The sequence below is a fragment of the Pistacia vera genome, unplaced genomic scaffold (assembly GCF_008641045.1).
Source record: "Pistacia vera cultivar Batoury unplaced genomic scaffold, PisVer_v2 Contig531, whole genome shotgun sequence".
Lineage (NCBI taxonomy): Eukaryota > Viridiplantae > Streptophyta > Magnoliopsida > Sapindales > Anacardiaceae > Pistacia > Pistacia vera.
Genome location: NW_022196370.1, coordinates 450838 through 469768, shown reverse-complemented (window position 1 = coordinate 469768; position 18931 = coordinate 450838). Strand labels below are relative to the sequence as shown.

General features: G+C 34.3%; 2 protein-coding genes and 1 pseudogene across 2 annotated transcripts; 2 read left to right on the top strand and 1 right to left on the bottom strand.

Annotated features, from left to right (window-relative positions):
• The first annotated feature begins 4543 nt into the window (after window positions 1-4543).
• Window positions 4544-8301, top strand: LOC116107308 (annotated as a pseudogene).
• Window positions 8302-11886: 3585 nt separating this feature from the next.
• On the bottom strand, window positions 11887-13971 carry LOC116107340 (style cell-cycle inhibitor 1-A). Its single transcript, XM_031393620.1, has 4 exons — window positions 13765-13971; window positions 13602-13685; window positions 12629-12684; window positions 11887-12239 (listed from the first exon to the last, which is right to left on the bottom strand). Exons 1-4 carry the CDS (start codon window positions 13832-13834, stop codon window positions 12009-12011), a joined length of 441 nt encoding a protein of 146 aa, XP_031249480.1. The 5' UTR covers window positions 13835-13971; the 3' UTR covers window positions 11887-12008.
• Window positions 13972-14728: 757 nt separating this feature from the next.
• LOC116107307 (putative Peroxidase 48) lies at window positions 14729-16741 on the top strand. Its single transcript, XM_031393591.1, has 4 exons — window positions 14729-15040; window positions 15553-15750; window positions 16062-16227; window positions 16320-16741. The coding sequence occupies exons 1-4, from the start codon at window positions 14729-14731 to the stop codon at window positions 16739-16741; spliced, it is 1098 nt and encodes a 365-aa protein (XP_031249451.1).
• The last annotated feature ends 2190 nt before the right edge of the window (window positions 16742-18931 follow it).

Sequence of the window (18931 nt, the reverse complement as noted above, 5' to 3'; positions counted from 1 at the left end):
TTATAATGTTGATTCTGGAAGTTAGAACTGTAATAATTTCCAGGCAGAAATTCCCTCCATACTCAATAATAAATTTTCCAGAAAAAAAATTAACATGTGAAACAAACATTATAATAATCGAAGGGTAAAAACAAATCTGTTATAAATAATAAAGAGTTAAACCAAATCTTTATAACTAATAAGGAATTAAAACATAGTTATACATATTGTGGTGGTATCGATAACATCACTGGTACTAAATATGATCCACAGAATTTTGAGGCGAAAGAGGGCGATGGTAGAAATATTGCCCTCCATTTTCCGGGAGATAAGAAAACTAAACCTCTTTAAGATTCGGGAAGGCATCAAACGAACTCAAGGTTCACAGAAGTAAAAAATACACACACGACAGCTGATTATTGCTCATTTGGCAGGCTGCTGTGGGGTGGATTGGAAGAGGAGCTAGACTGGGGCTTTTTTGCGGGTTGAGGACAACCACGACAGCGGATAGACAATGTTTTTGTGAGGGGAAGCATCTTACGGAACGGAAAGTGATAATGCTTTCTAAAAGATGAGCAAAAAAAAGGAGTTAAACTTAACATTCATGAAGAGGCAAGATTGTTCGAAGACAATGAAACAAGAGCCAAATGGGCTCTTCAAGCACTTCTCATGTTAGTTTTTGCCAAGATATCTATCTATCTATCAGAGATGGAATTGACAATTACAGATAAGAAATAAAGTTTTTAGGTTATTTACAACAAAAATTATTAGGGAAAGACAACTTCTTAATTGCTTAATCATTACATTGTCATAAAATATCCTAAATTTTCTATAAATTTCAACCTTAATTCTAAATTTAGTATATTTTAATCCTTGTCAAGGCATGTCAACAAAATTAGCTCACAACTATACAAAGAAGTTAGGGTAGATAAAATAATCAGTCAAAAATAAAAATCTTCTAAGGTTTTTAGCGTAAGAAAAATTTCCTTCAAGGAGGTGAATCAAATATTGTTAATTAGTCATCAACAACTTACCTTAAAGCTATGATATGTGATTCGAGAGGTTGAGTAATATTAAATTTTAAACTATAATCATCGTAATTAAAATAAATATATAAACACCGTACGATATAATTTCATAAAGGAAATTGTTATTATTATTATTCCTTAAATTTTGTCGATTTCAATACATTGTGTAAAGCAACATACATTAACAACAGGATTGAATGTAATATAAACCAGTAACATTATGAATACTATAGTATGATCCAAAAGAAAGAGGGTTGGTTATCCAAGAACTATAGGTTATATAGACCTTCCATTTTCATGTGAGAATTACAAAAACCATGTCGTGCTTCAAGAAAAAGCATCAAACAAGCTCAAGGGTTTTGGAAAGTAACAAATATGTATCCATGACAGCCCGATTAATAGTGCTCTGGTGGATTACTGCGGGGTGGAAATGGAAGAGGGGCTAGACTTGGGGCTCCTTTGGGGGCTGAGGTTGCCCCACGGCAACTAGATAAACAATTCTTTTGTGAGGGAAAGCATCCTACAGAACGGGCATTTGCTGTGCAACACCACATTTCTAAACCTTGATACGTTGTTTGCTCACAAGTTCCTTGAACATAACCTGATTAATCAAAAACCAAATGAAAAAAAATAAAATTTGTAGGATTTATTTGAAACCAATATTTAAAACACTTGAAGCAGGAGAAGCATTGTGACTTACATTGATGAAGAGGAAAGATTGCTGCAAAGACAATGAAAACAAGTGCAAAATGAACTGCCTTCAACCTCGTCATGTTAGATTTTGCCGTGGGGATATCTAATCTGGAAGAGGGGATTAATAATTGACAATTAATGTGAAGAAAACTAAGTTTCTAGGTCTTAATTTATAGGAAAAAATTATTAGGAAAATACAAGTTTGTTAATCTGTTAATTAGTTATATGGTCATAACTACCTATCCAAAATTTTCTATTTAATTTTATTTTAACCTTTGATTTCAAAAAATAGTATATTATTGTTCCTTGACAAAATATAATGAATTTTACATAAATTTGGAGCTCATCATTGGCTTGACTTGTTTAATCCAAACAAAGTAATAAAACATATAATTTGCAACTTTTTTTTTATCTGTTTAATTTAAGTAATGCTTTGATAATGAGATTTTTACCTGGAATTGTATCAATATGGGGGCGTTAGATCATATAATGTTTTATTAATTATAGGGTGTGTTTGGTTCAGGGAGAAAAGATAGATTACTAGGGAATCTTTAGAGAAATGTGTTTGATTGGTTGGAATAAATTGGTGACTATGTTATAATAATATGTTTAGTTGGAAGGATAAATTAGTGAGTATGTTATATAGATTACTAAATTGGCCTCCTTGTTAAATAATAATATAATATTATTTTTTAAATTATTTCTTTTAACCCCCCATATTTGAAATTTTGCTCAAACACCCTAGCCATATAAAACTTTAATTTGTAAAAAATCACCATCACTCATCCCAAACCACTACTGGCAGCTAGCCACCACCGCCGACAGCCATTGTAATGGCATACTACCGGTTGGATCTGGCTTGTTGTGCGCCGATAAGGCCTAATCTGGCCATGAATCTTTGATCCATGGCCAAAAATGGCTAGATCTGGCCATGAATATGGTCATTTCACTACCAAAGATGTGGCCGTGAAACAGCGACCATTTCACGGCCAAAGATCTGGCCTTTTTACAGCTAGATCTATAGCGTTTCACGACCACATCTTTGGCCATGAAACAACCAGATATAGTCGTTTCTGGCCATGGATCACAAATCTATGGCCGGAAACGTCCTTACCGGCACATGATTGGCAAGATTCCATTGGTCTTGAGCCGATATGATGACTTTCTCCGGCGGCCAACGGTGGTGGCTAGTGGCTGGCAGTGGTCTTGGGTGGCTAGGACTATTTTGTTAACTTTAAAATTTTTTTGTGACTAGGGTGTTTTTATCTAAATTCTCAAATGTAGGGGGTTTGAGTAATTGTTATTTGGTAGACATATGATGGCAAATGAGTCCGATATGATAAAAGATTAAGGGCAAAATAGAGTCAAAATTAAGATTACCTCGATAATCTTATATTAACACCCCTTGGGAAGGTAATTTGATTGCTCTTAATATTACCAACAATAACATTATTTGCAATAAAAGATTTACGTAATATTTTATTACTTGACAATGAAACGAGAGAATCTTGAAAATTAAACAAAGATTACAGGATTAATCTTATATCACCTCGAACCAAACGCAACCATAGAGGGTATTATATTAACGAAAAGAAAGATCACCTTAAAGATTACTAGGAATGTTTAGAAAATGTGTTTGGTTGGTTCGAATAAATTGGTGAATAATATGTTTGGTTGGGGGATAAATGAGTGGATATGTTATATAGACTACTAAATTGCCCTCCTTTTTAAATATTAATATAATAATATATTTTTATTATTATTTTTTAAATAATTTTTTTAACCCCCTACTTTTCAGATTTAGCAAAAACACCATAGCAACCAAAAACATTTTAAACTTAACAAAAACACCCATACCCACCCCAAGCCACTGCTGGCAGCTAGCCACCACCACCGGTGGCCGAGGGTAGTGCCATAGATTTGGTCATGACGTCAGCGGTGCCACAGATCTGTTGTGAAATGGTCAAGTCTTTAGTCATGAAACGCTGGCCATTTCACGGCCAAAGATTTGGCCATTTCACGATTACATCTTTGGCCGTAAAATGATCAGATCTTGTCATTTCTGACAATGGATATGTGATCTATAGCCAAAAAAGGCCTCATTAGTGCATAGTCGACCATATACGGCCTGTCTTACACCATTATGATGACTTTCAACAGCCTTTAGCGACGGTCAACGACGACTGGCGGTGGTGGCCAGTTCTGGGTACAATGACATTTATGTAAATAATGATAATAACAAGGGCAATGTTATGTAGAAAATTTAAAAAGTGAGGACAAAAGGGTCTGGATGAGTGAATTGGGTGTTTTGTAAATCTTAACAAATATAAGGGTAATTTGGATAAAATACTCAACTGTTTAGGGGCAATATGGGACAAAAAATATGATTACCCGAAGTTTCGTGAAATAAGTAGTGCAATTGATTTTTGTAGGAATGGGATAATTTGTTTATATGTTATAGCACTATACCCGTAGCTTCCTTTGGGGTTTGAATTAAGAGGTAGATGGCCGGGTCATGGGTGGATGGATGGGGTTTTTGTAATTCACATCTTACATGAATAAAAGAAGAGAAAACAAATGGAGAGATTAAACATATCAAGAATAACTCATCTGAATCTTGCTTATATTTTTTTTTCTTTTTGGTTCTATTCTTAATCTACTTTTTTGCTTTAATAGATATTTCCAGACGAAGTTCTTGATCTAGAGAGATCTATGCGCACTCTTGACTTAACACGCAACAAATTAGGTGATGCTTGCTATTATTCTTATTATTGTTTTCAATCAAGTGAGAAATCAATATTGTGAATCTTTTGCTGCATGTAAATGTAATGAAGCTTTAGAGCATGTACAGTGAAGTTGTCCCTTCTTCCCTTTTCTCTGCAGTTGACATTCCTATGGATATCAGCAAATTGATCAACATGCAGCGCCTGGTAAGACCTACATTCCATAGTAGTTTACTTTCATTATAGCTATATTTGGAGGCATGTTTCAACATAACTCGTACGAAAGCTCTTTATTGATAATTCAGAATTTTCAAACCTTTGATTATATATTTTTCTTGTATAGACAATAAAACTACTTTTTCACCAAGTTAAGAATTATAGCATATACATTTCTTATATTGACTTCGAAGTTAATGTTTTTCTTTGTGCAGCTAATGGTCAAGTGCTGCCCCCCACCTCCCGCAACAACTTCTCTTGCCTTACTCTAAAGGTCGTCTAGCAGTAGGCTAGAGAACTGTTCTATCAACGATATAACTGTTATAATTATGGAAGCCCGTTAACATTAAGTACTTCCATTAATCTATAGAGAGTGTATATATTTTGCTGTGTATGTCTTGAGTTGAGTTAGATTTTGATAAGACCCCAGGATTAACAATCAACCAAGCAACCAATAAATTAGACAATGCACAAATTCTCAAGTGTTTTTCACAAGGCAGAATTTGATTGTTTTAAATGGATTGAAATTAAGAATTGAAAAAGGCAGATTATGGAGCAATATTCCAGGAAATGAAATGAAAGAAAATACAGTAGAAAATTCTAGCAGTTCGAGGAGCTGGGGACCTCCCTTATTCACACTTAACAAATCTTATCTTTTCAACCAAGGGCTCTCCCCTTTATACATGAATCAGCTAACAAATTTATTCCCTTCTAACTAATTGGTTCGCACGTCACATGCCTCCAGCTTCCCTCCACTCACTCATATTTCTTCAATTCAGTTAGCCTTCCTTCATTCCAGCCTGTTTCTTCAATTCTGTTAGCTTTACTCCACTAACGCATGCTTCTCTAATTCCAACCAAATATGTTAGTGGCTTTTTATCCTTGTGCCCTTTGTGTTGGTAAACCTTTTTGATGGGTGGTCTATCAATACCCATACCACCCCCCCGTACAGTTTTCTTTTTAAAAACCCTTACATACCCAGACATTTATTTTTATGTGTTTTTGAAAAAAAAAAGTGAATTTATCTACAAATTCACTTAAAAAAAAAAAAAAAAACTTTGAATTGAGAACCTTCCATCTCTTCATTTAAACTCTTGAAGTTAAAAATTTTAATTTCCTATACTTTATTAATATAAGAAATTATTTTACATAATTAACACAGACTAAATTATATATTATATACAAAATCCCGTAAGATAACAATTAATCTGGTTCAGGAGGACTTCCCAAGACTCAATTTATGGTGATGATAGTTAGTCGATTGTTGTTATAATGAACTGAATTTAAAATATTCAATATTAAACATGTCTTATATCGTTATATTTTCAGTTTTAAGGGTTCAATGAAAATTATTATCATAATTTCTATTATTAAGTATATAAGTGTTACTAATATTGTAATATGAAAAAAATAATGTGATTAATGTTAAAAAACTTTAAATAAATATTAATTAGTCGAAAATATTCATAACAAAAATATTTTTTCGTCGAATATGTATCATTATATAATTCCATCTGTCCAACTCATTTACAAGTTTCAGTTTTACCCCTAATACGGTTAATTCTTAACGATCTTTTCCCGCTCTTCCTGAGCTCTTGTCATAAAACACCCCAACTCTTTGCCTACAACTTCACTTTCTACTCTCTCTGCGAATCTCAAGAACTTATTCAACAAACAAAGACCAAAAGAAATGTTTAATTCAGTGAATAAATGGGTAATTTTGGTTCTGTTAATCTCGTTTCTTTTCTCTCTCAGAACCCCCAAAAAAGTACCCAAACAGAGGAGCAGAAGATTGAAACTCATCCAGTCTTTTCAGTCTTTCTGCAAACTCAACAAGGCGCTTCTTTGGGGCCAAATCCTGGCCTAGAGTATGACATTACAGAGACTCGTGTCCTGATGCTGAGAAGATTGTGAGGTCAATGATGTCCAAGCTTTATTGTGAGCAGAAAGATGTCTCTGCGGCTCTCTTGCGCCTTTTTCACGACTGTTTCATCAGGGTAATCGATGCTTTTTGCTGCTTCTTTCTTCATTCTTGCTTCATTTTGACCTTATCTCAAATGTGTTTTTTATTTTTCCTGTACTTCTCTTGATCTTGTGTGTTTTGTTGCAATGTGATTCTGTTAGTAAATTTGCTTCTACTTAGCATTAATTTAATTGCTTTAGGTTTTCAATCTCTTAAGTTCTTGATATTCTGTGGATTTTCTTGGATTATTGGTGCCTTTTTGTTTATCGTCCTCCTAATGACTGTTTGATTCAATCTTGGTATGATGTTGTTTGGCTTAGTTGTAAGTTTGTGAATTTAGTACTTGATGTGTTTATTGCACTTCTTTCTTTCATTTTGTGGTTGTTGTGATTGTAATATAATTCTGATCCCATATGGAATTATAAGTTTTTGTTATGCCTGGTGGTGATCAGTTGATTTACACTTTGTAGCTTGCTAGAGCTTTTAGATAAGGAAATTGTTCTAATTTTGAGGGGTTTTCTTGAACCAGGGCTGTGATGCTTCATTGTTCTTGGATGACGCAATGGCAATACGAAACCATTCATGAGAGGCGGGCGGCTCCCCATAGCACCTGAAAGGTTTTGATAAAATTGATCTGATTAAGGCAGAGTTGAAAGGCGTGTCCAGGGTGGTTTCTTGTGCTGACCGCTAGCACTTGCCACAAGAGATGGCATTATTCTGGTATAATTCAATGCTAGCTCTTACTTTGTTGATTTGATAAGTTTTCAGGCCACAGGATTTTGGCTATAGTTAAGTTTAGGTTTGCATAATTTGCTTTCTGCATGGTTTTGTTGTAGAGAAGAAATTAGTTATCTACTGCTTGGTCTTCTTGCTAGAACTGACTGAACCAAGCTTATCATGGCTAGATTGTGTTTTGAAATTTCGATTCTTCTTACAATCATAAATATATAACTGATCAAATGTGGTAATATTTATTTATATTTCAGCTCCCTGATGTATTGTTTTGTATCTAAAAATCACAGCAGGTGGTCCATACTATCCAGTGTTACAGGCAGGAGAGACAGTAGTGAATCATACTTTCAGGAAGCTATGGATGAGATCCCAAAACCAGATGGCAATCTTTCCGGACACTTCACCTGTTCTCTCTCAGAGGCTTCAATGAAAGAGAAACAGTCAGTCTTTTAGGTACACCTTTTAAGTTTTCCATTATCTCGTCTGTCATAAACGTCATTGCTTGAAGTAAATTTTTACTTTGCTATTGCTATTGTGGGCCACAACATCGGAAAAATTGCTGTCAGTTCATTCAAGACCGCCTCTACAACTTTGGGGACAGGTCAACCAGATCGAACTATTGCTGCCGATTTTCTGAATGAACTGAGACTGAATTGCCAGGCCAACCACGGCAGCAGCAGCCTAATGATTCTGCAATTTCATCCGGCTCAGATTTTGACGCACACTATTTTCGGAGCTTGCTGAGAGGGAGAGGACTACTCTTTGCTGTCAGCAATTGATGGCTGAGAGAAAACTGCAACCCATGTAAAGTATTACGCTCAGGCGATGGAACAATCTCAGAAGACTTTGCCAGGGCATGGTTAAGATGTCAAACCTTGGAGTCCTGTCAGGATCTCAAGGTCAGGTCAGGATTAAGTGTCCTTGCCTGCTGAATATTCCTGGTAGTTTCAGAACCTCACCACCATAAACTCTTAGAGATCTCTTTTCATTATTATTCAGCTGAATATTTATATGTAGTTCTGCTTTAGTTGAACGACAGGCTCATTTGCACACAAAATAAGCAGGATTTGGGATTGAGCTCTGTTTGTGGTTATAATGTTGATTCTGGAAGTTAGAACTGTAATGAAATTTTCCAGGCAGAAATTCCCTCCATACTCAATTAATAAATTTTCCCAGAAAAATTAACATGTGAAACAAACATTTATAAATAATCGAAGGAGTAAAACAAATCTTTATAAAAATAAAGAGTTAAACAAATCTTATAACTATAGGAATTAAAAATAGTTAACAATATTGTGGTGGTATCGATAACATCACTGGTATATAATATGATCCACAATTTTGAGGCGAAAGAGGGCGATGGTAGAAATATTGCCCTCCATTTTTCCGGGAGAATAAGAAAACTAAACCTCTTTAAGATTCGGGAAAGGCATCAAACGAACTCAAGGGTTTCAGAAAGTAAAAAATACACACAGACAGCTGGATTATTGCTCATTTGGCAGGCTGCTTGGGGTGGATTTGGAAGAGGAGCTGACTGTGGGCTCTTTTTGCGGGTTGACAACCCCACGACAGCTGGATAGACAATGTTTTTGTGAGGGGAAGCATCTTACGGAACGGAAATGTGATAATGCTTTCTAAAAGATGAGCAAAAAAAGGAGTTAACTTACATTCATGAGAGGCAAGATTGTTCGAAGACAATGAAAACAAGAGCCAAATGGGCTGCCTTCAAGCACTTTTCATGTTAGTTTTTGCCATAGATATCTATCTATCTATCCAGAGATGGAATTGACAATTACAGATAAGAAATTAAAGTTTTTAGGTTTTTATTTACAACAAAAATTATTAGGGAAAGACAACTTTCTTAATGCTTATCAATCATTGTCAAAAACTATCCTAAATTTCTATAAATTTCAACCTTAATTCTAAATTTAGTAATTTTTTAATCCTTGTCAAGGCATGTAACAAAATTAGCTACAACTATATCATATAAGTTAGGGTAGATAAAATAATCAGTCAAACATAAAAATCTTCCTAGGTTTTTAGCGTAAGAAAATTTCCTTCAAAGGAGGTGAATCAAATATTGTTAATTAGTCATCAAACTTACCTTGAAAGCCTATGATATGTGATTCGAGAGTGTTGAGTAATATTAAATTTTAAACTATAATCATCGTAATTAAAATAAATATATAAACACGTACGATCATAATTTCATAAAGGAAATTGTTATTATTATTATTCCTTAAATTTTGTCGATTTCATACATTGGTAAATGCATACATACATTAACAACAGGATTGAATGTAATATAAACCAGTAACATTATGAATACTATAGTATGATCCAAAAGAAAGAGGGTTGGTTATCCAAGAACTATAGGTTATATAGACCTTCCATTTTCATGTGAGAATTACAAAAACCATGTCGTGCTTCAAGAAAAAGCATCAAACAAGCTCAAGGATTTTGGAAAGTAACAAATATGTATCCATGACAGCCCGATTAATAGTGCTCTGGTGGATTACTGCGGGGTGGAAATGGAAGAGGGGCTAGACTTGGGGCTCCTTTGGGGGCTGAGGTGCCCCACGGCAACTAGATAAACAATTCTTTTGTGAGGGAAAGCATCCTACAGAACGGGCATTTGCTGTGCAACACACATTTCTAAACCTTGATACGTTGTTTGCTCACAAGTTCCTGAACATAACCTGATTAATCAAAACCAAATGAAAAAAAAATAAAATTTGTAGGATTTATTTGAAACCAATATTTAAAACACTTGAAGCGAGGAGAAGCATTGTGACTTACATTGATGAAGAGGAAAGATTGCTGCAAAGACAATGAAAACAAGTGCAAAATGAACTGCCTTCAACCTCGTCATGTTAGATTTTGCCGTGGGATATTAATCTGGAAGAGGGGATTATAATTGACAATTATGTGAAGAAAACTAAGTTTCTAGGTCTTAATTTATAGGAAAAAATTATTAGGAAAATACAAGTTTGTTAATCTGTTAATTAGTATATGGTCATAACTACTATCCAAAATTTCTATTTAATTTTTAACCTTTGATTTCAAAAAATAGTATATTATGTTCCTGACAAAATATAATGAATTTTACATAAATTTGGAGTCATCATTGGCTTGACTTGTTAATCCAAACAAAGTAATAAAACTATAATTTGCAACTTTTTTTTTATCTGTTTAATTTAAGTAATGCTTTGATAATGAGATTTTTACCTGGAATTGTATCAATATGGGGGCGTTAGATCATATAATGTTTTATTAATTATAGGGTGTGTTTGGTTAGGGAGGAAAAGATAGATTACTAGGGAATCTTTAGAGAAAGTGTGTTTTGGTTGGAATAAATTGGTGACTATGTTATAAATATGTTTAGGTGGAAGGATAAATAGTGAGTATGTTAATAGATTACAAATTGGCCTCCTTGTTAAATAATAATATAATATTATTTTTTAAATTATTTCTTTAACCCCCATATTTGAAATTTTGCTCAAACACCTAGCCATATAAAACTTTAATTTGTAAAAAATCACCATCACTCATCCCAAACCACTATGGCAGCTAGCCACCACCGCCGACAGCCATTGTAATGGCATACTACCGGTTGGATCTGGCTTGTTGTGCGCCGATAAGGCCTAATCTGGCCATGAATCTTTGATCCATGGCCAAAAATGGCTAGATCTGGCCATGAATATGGTCATTTCACTACCAAAGATGTGGCCGTGAACAGCGACCATTTCACGGCCAAGATCTGGCCTTTTTACAGCTAGATATAGCGTTTCACGACCACATCTTTGGCCATGAAACAACCAGATATAGTCGTTTCTGGCCATGGATACAAATCTATGGCGGAAACGTCCTTACCGGCACATGATTGGCAAGATTCCATTGGTCTTGAGCCGATATGATGACTTCTCCGGCGGCCAACGGTGGTGGCTAGTGGCTGGCAGTGGTCTTGGGTGGCTAGGACTATTTGTTAACTTTAAATTTTTTTGTGACTGGGTTTTTATCTAAATTCTCAAATGTAGGGGTTTGAGTAATGTTATTTGGTAGACATATGATGGCAAATGAGTCCGATTGATAAAAGATTAAGGGCAAAATAGAGTCAAAATTAAGAATACACGATGCTATGGCAACCTCAGTTATCAGCACTTGTAACAATCTTGCGTTAAATTATATATCATCTTATCTTCCATTGTGCAGATGTTTCCAAATTTTTTTTTTTTTTGTTTTTTTTGTTTTTTTCAAATCTTCACACCTGAACTTTCGGAAGTTTATAAGTACTGGCCTTATTTACCCTTATATTCAAATATTAATATAAATGTTTGTTACATGATGCATGGATTTACCATCAACAACGGATTCTGAAACAGTAAAGCTCATCTCCCGAAGGTGCCAAATCTGGCCACTGAATTAAGACAGAGATACACAGAAATAAGAAAGAAAACCGGGATCTAAGCACTGCTCATCTATCTTAGCATTAATTTGAATCAGAACTCATTCTTAGATTGTATTCTCTGAATAAGTTATCTAGAGAGGAAACTGAAACTGAAACACATAGAAACTCTTATATCATTCATTCCAAAAAAAACACCGCAAATCAGTATACACAAAGAGAAAGTACTAAAGCAAGCTAGGACAAAATACAGCCATTCTTCTATTCTATTACTTGAATTTCCAGTTATGGGCTGACCGGGGTGCACTTGAAATGCCTTCATAGTATTGGGAATCGAGCTTGTTCTTGTTCCAGACCTTGACAAAGTCTGAGAAATATTCCCGTGCAGACTCGGATGAAAGATCAGAAAAGAACAATTTCTTTTCTTCTTTTAACCAGGTAGCAAACTCATTATTTTTAGAGAAGTAATCCTCGTTGGTCAGCTGTTGGATTTCATGTTTCTGAAGGGAAAAAAAAAAAAAGGTCCATAAATATCAAGAAATTAGGACACAGAGCACGGATTAAATTAAAGTAATATCAGCCCAACAAACATGCCTATCCCTTCTGCTCAATGGAAAAGAAAATATACAAAACTCACCTTATCCACTAGACTTTCAACTAAACTAATAACTATTGTTTGTTCCAAAATCAATTGAATTTTTTCAATTTCAATCACAAGCATCATTTATAAGAAGAAGAAGGTTATGCTATAGAAAATCAGGATTGCTTAACTTATCATATTTGGAAATAATTTCTCTTTTAAGTCTTTGATTATTTTTTCCCCATAAACCTTTTAATATTTATTACAAAACATAACAACATAATCAAGTTTGAGAATAATAGAACTTACAGAGTGGTGATTGCCTTTTTGATGTTTATCTCTGTGCTTGTCCCTTGACTTCTTTTCTGAGACAAAGTGTCATGTCAATACAGCATAACTATTTAGAAAGGTTCTACTTCTCAGCATTAAAAGCACTAAAAAACAATAATGATACTTCAGAAAATGGATCATAATAAACAAATAGATGGTTCACACAGAAGCAATAAACTCATCACTCATAGAACACAACCCATAATAAGACAGTAACCCAAAAATACAATGAATTACTTCTATATCTATCATAAACTCCAGTTGCTTGTAAAGTAACATCATCATTGGTCAAAACATTGTTTAAGCAGATGATTCATCCCTGCTTTTCTAAGGAGAAGAGATAAAAATATGCATCTTTTCAGCTTCAGATAATAAAATCTACAATTTTTACATATTATTCTCAAACCAATAACTCACTTTTTACATTCGAGCCAATAATCATAAATATGTCAAGCATCTGACCTCCCAACGCAAAATAAAACCTTGGGGGAAATATTACACAACATTTGCGTCCCAGATCTACACCTTGACACCATGTTAAGTAATAACTAGACCCAAAAGATCAAACGAGTAGCTAAAGCCCATTAACAATATATAAGCTCTAACAGACAAGCTAATAACAATAGATATCAAATCAAACCCACTAAACACAAGGAACTGCTAGTAGCTTTAGAACCAAATCACACTACTCAAAACATACTGAATCGAGACTAACATAACAAAATAGAGATACAGAAACTGAACCCCAGTTCAAACTTCATCTTAAACTGGAGAAAGCATTGAACAAAGTATCAAATGTTGGTAAGAAGAGACAATAATCAACCCCACATGCAAATGAATAAATAAATAAATAAAAGTTTAAAATCAAACTGTACCCAGTTCAAAAATTAACCTAGACAGTAATAAAATAATTTAAAGCACAAATTTTGAAAACAAATAAAAAGAATAATACCTTTATCAGAACGATGTTTGCGATGTTTCTTCTCCTTTCCCTTGTCTTTTTTATCGCTTCTATGTCTCTTGCTTCTTCTTTCATCTGTTACATTTACCATAAGAAAATATACAAACAACTATAATAAATAAATAAAGAGGGTGTGAATTGAGAAAATTGAAACCTTCAGATTCAGAAGAGGAGCTTCTCTTCCTGCTCTTCGTCTTCTCCTTCGACTTTCCTTCGCTTCCCATTTTCCTCTTCCTCTCTGACGATTTTAGACACTGTAATGGGAAGTGCTGCGAGAGCCTTAATCGCTGCTCAATATCTGTGAAACGACTTGTCGTTTCTCGATTCGATATTTTACGACATAGTCCTCTTATACATTTTTCTTTTTTAAAAACCCTTACATACCCAGACATTTATTTTTATGTGTTTTTGAAAAAAAAAAAGTGAATTTATCTACATAATTACACTTAAAAAAAAAAAAAAACTTTGAATTGAGAAACCTTCCATCTCTTCATTTAAACTCTATTGGAAGTTAAAATATTTTAATTTCCTATACTTTATTAATATAAGAAATTATTTTACATAATTAACACAGACTAAATATATATATATTAATCAAAATCCCGTTACGAATAACAATTAATCTGGTTCAGGAGGACTTCACCAAGACTCAAATTTATGGTGATGATAGTTAGTCGATTGTTGTTTATAATGAACTGAATTTAAAATATTCAATATTAAACATGTCTTATATCGTTATATTTTCAGTTTTAAGGGTATCAATGAAAATTATTATCATAATTTCTATTATTAAGTATATAAGTGTTACTTAATATTGTAATATGAAAAATATAATGTGATTAATGTTAAAATAACTTTAAATAAATATTAATTAGTCGAAAATATTCATAACAAAAATATTTTTTCGTCAAATATGTATCATTATATAATATCCATCTAGTCCCAACTCATTTATCAAGTTTCAGTTTTACCCCTAATACGGTTAATTCTTAACGATCTTTTCCCGCTCTTCCTGAGCTCTTGTCATAAAAACCCCCCAACTCTTTGCCTACAACTTCACTTTCTACTCTCTCTCCGAAAATCTCAAGAACTTATTCAACAAACAAAGACCAAAAGAAATGTTTAATTCAGTGAATAAATGGGTAATTTTGGTTCTGTTAATCTCGTTTCTTTTCTCTCTCAGAACCCCCAAAAAAAGTACCCAAACAGAGGAGCAGAAGATTGAAACTCATCCAGTCTTTTCAGTCTTTCTGCAAACTCAACAAGGCGCTTCTTTGGGGCCAAATCCTGGCCTAGAGTATGACCATTACAGAGACTCGTGTCCTGATGCTGAGAAGATTGTGAGGTCAATGATGTCCAAGCTTTATTGTGAGCAGAAAGATGTCTCTGCGGCTCTCTTGCGCCTCTTTTTTCACGACTGTTTCATCAGGGTATATCGATGCTTTTTGCTGCTTCTTTTCTTCATTCTTGCTTCATTTTGACCTTATCTCAAATGTGTTTTTTTTATTTCCTGTACTTCTCTTGATCTTGTGTGTTTTGTTGCAATGTGATTCTGTTAGTAAATTTGCTTCTACTTAGCATTAATTTAATTGCTTTAGGTTTTCAATCTCTTAAGTTCTTGATATTCTGTGGATTTTCTTGGATTATTGGTGCCTTTTTGTTTATCTGTCCTCCTAATGACTGTTTGATTCAATCTTGGTATGATGTTTGTTTTGGCTTAGATTGTAAGTTTGTGAATTTAGTACTTGATGTGGTTTATTGCACTTCTTTCTTTCATTTTGTGGTTGTTGTGATTGTAATATAAGTTCTGATCCCCATATGGTAATTATAAGTTTTTTGTTATGCCTTGGTTTGTGATCAGTTGATTCTACACTTTGTAGCTTGCTATTGAGCTTTTAGATAAGGAAATTGTTCTTAATTTTGAGGGGTTTTCTTGAACCAGGGCTGTGATGCTTCATTGTTCTTGGATGACAGCAATGGCAATACGAACCATTCCATTGAGAGGCGGGCGGCTCCCCATAGCACCCTGAAAGGTTTTGATAAAATTGATCTGATTAAGGCAGAGCTTGAAAGGGCTTGTCCAGGGGTGGTTTCTTGTGCTGACACGCTAGCACTTGCCACAAGAGATGGCATTATTCTGGTATAATTCAATGCTCAGCTCTTACTTTGTTGATTTGATAAGTTTTCAGGCCACAGGATTTTGGCTATAGTTAAGTTTAGGTTTGCATGATTTGCCTTTCTGCATGGTTTTGTTGTAGAGAAGAAATTAGATTAATCTACTGCTTTGTCTTCTTGCTAGAACTGACTGAACCAAGCTTATCATGGCTAGATTGTGTTTTGAAATTTCGATTTCTTTCTTCACAATCATAAATATATAACTGATCAAATGTGGTAATATTTATTCTTATATTTCAGCTCCCTGATGTGTTTGTTTGTATCTAAAAATCACAGCAAGGTGGTCCATACTATCCAGTGTTTACAGGCAGGAGAGACAGTAGTGAATCATACTTTCAGGAAGCTATGGATGAGATCCCAAAACCAGATGGCAATCTTTCCCGGACACTTCACCTGTTCTCTCTCAGAGGCTTCAATGAAAGAGAAACAGTCAGTCTTTTAGGTACACACTCTTTTAAGTTTTTCCATTTATCTCGTCTGTCATAAACGTCATTGCTTGAAGTAAATTTTTTACTTTGCTATTGCTATCTGTAGGGGCCCACAACATCGGAAAAATTAGCTGTCAGTTCATTCAAGACCGCCTCTACAACTTTATGGGGACAGGTCAACCAGATCGAACTATTGCTGCCGATTTTCTGAATGAACTGAGACTGAATTGCCAGGCCAACCACGGCAGCAGCAGCCTTAATGATTCTGCAATTTCATCCGGCTCAGATTTTGACACACACTATTTTCGGAGCTTGCTGAGAGGGAGAGGACTACTCTTTGCTGATCAGCAATTGATGGCTGATGAGAAAACTGCAACCCATGTAAAGTATTACGCATCAGGCGATGGAACAATCTTCAGAATTGACTTTGCCAGGGCCATGGTTAAGATGTCAAACCTTGGAGTCCTGTCAGGATCTCAAGGTCAGGTCAGGATTAAGTGTTCCTTGCCTGCTGAATATTCCTGGTAGTTTCAGAACCTCACCACCATAAACTCTTAGAGATCTCTTTTCATTATTTCATCAGCTGAATATTTTATATGTTAGTTCTGCTTTATGTTGAACCTGACAGGCTCATTTGCACACAAAAATAAGCAGGATTTGGGATTGAGCTCTGTTTGTTGGTTATAATGTTGATTCTGGAAGTTAGAACTGTAATGAAATTTTCCAGGCAGAAATTCCCTCCATACTCAATTAATAAATTTTCCCAGAAAAAAATTAACAATGTGAAACAAACATTTATAAATAATCGAAGGAGTAAAACAAATCTTTATAAATAATAAAAGAGTTAAACAAATCTTTATAACTAATTAAGGAATTAAAACATAGTTATACAATATTGTGGTGGTATCGATAACATCACTGGTACTATAATATGATCCACAGAATTTTGAGGCGAAAGAGGGCGATGGTAGAAATATTGCCCTCCATTTTTCCGGGAGAATAAGAAAACTAAACCTCTTTAAGATTCGGGAAAGGCATCAAACGAACTCAAGGGTTTCAGAAAGTAAAAAATACACACACGACAGCTGGATTATTGCTCATTTGGCAGGTTGCTGTGGGGTGGATTTGGAAGAGGAGCTAGACTGTGGGCTCTTTTTGCGGGTTGAGGACACCCCACGACAGCTGGATAGACAATGTTTTTGTGAGGGGAAGCATCTTACGGAACGGAAATGTGATAATGCTTTCTAAAAGATGAGCAAAAAAAAGGAGTTAAACTTACATTCATGAAGAGGCAAGATTGTTCCGAAGACAATGAAAACAAGAGCCAAATGGGCTGCCTTCAAGCACTTCTTCATGTTAGTTTTTGCCATAGATATCTATCTATCTATCCAGAGATGGAATTGACAATTACAGATAAGAAATTAAAGTTTTTAGGTTTTTATTTACAACAAAAATTATTAGGGAAAGACAACTTTCTTAATTGCTTAATCAATTACATTGTCATAAACTATCCTAAATTTTCTATAAATTTCAACATTTAATTCTAAATTTAGTATATTTTTAATCCTTGTCAAGGCATGTCAACAAAATTAGCTCACAACTATATCAATATAAGTTAGGGTAGATAAAATAATCAGTCAAACATAAAAATCCTCCTAAGGTTTTTAGCGTAAGAAAATTTCCTTCAAAGGAGGTGAATCAAATATTGTTTAATTAGTCATCAACAACTAACCTTGAAAGCCTATGATATGTGATTCGAGAGTGTTGAGTAATATTAAATTTTAAACTATAATCATCGTAATTAAAATAAATATATAAACACCGTACGATCATAATTTCATAAAGGAAATTGTTATTATTATTATTCCTTAAATTTTGTCGATTTCAATACATTGTGTAAATGCATACATACATTAACAACAGGATTGAATGTAATATAAACCAGTAACATTATGAATACTATAGTATGATCCAAAAGAAAGAGGGTTGGTTATCCAAGAACTATAGGTTATATAGACCTTCCATTTTCATGTGAGAATTACAAAAACCATGTCGTGCTTCAAGAAAAAGCATCAAACAAGCTCAAGGATTTTGGAAAGTAACAAATATGTATCCATGACAGCCCGATTAATAGTGCTCTGGGGGATTGCTGCGGGGTGGAAATGGAAGGGGGCTAGACTTGGGGCTCCTTTGGGGGCTGAGGTTGCCCCACGGCAAAGATAAACAATTCTTTTGTGAGGGAAAGCATCCTACAGAACGGGCATTTGCTGTGCACACCACATTTCTAAACCTTGATACGTTGTTTGCTCACAAGTTCCTTGAACATAACTGATTAATCAAAAACCAAATGAAAAAAATAAAATTTGTAGGATTTATTTGAACCAATATTTAAAACATTGAAGCAGGAGAAGCATTGTGCTTACAGATGAAGAGGAAAGATTGCTGCAAAGACAATGAAACAAGTGCAAAATGAACTGCCTTCAACCTCGTCATGTTAGATTTTGCCGTGGGGTATCTATCTGGAAGAGGGGATTAATAATTGACAATTAATGTGAAGAAAACTAAGTTTCTAGGTCTTAATTTATAGGAAAAAATTATTAGGAAAATACATGTTTGTTAATCTTAATTAGTTATATGGTTATAACTACCTATCCAAAATTTTCTATTTAATTTTGTTTAACCTTTGATTTCAAAAAATAGTATATTATTGTTCCTTGA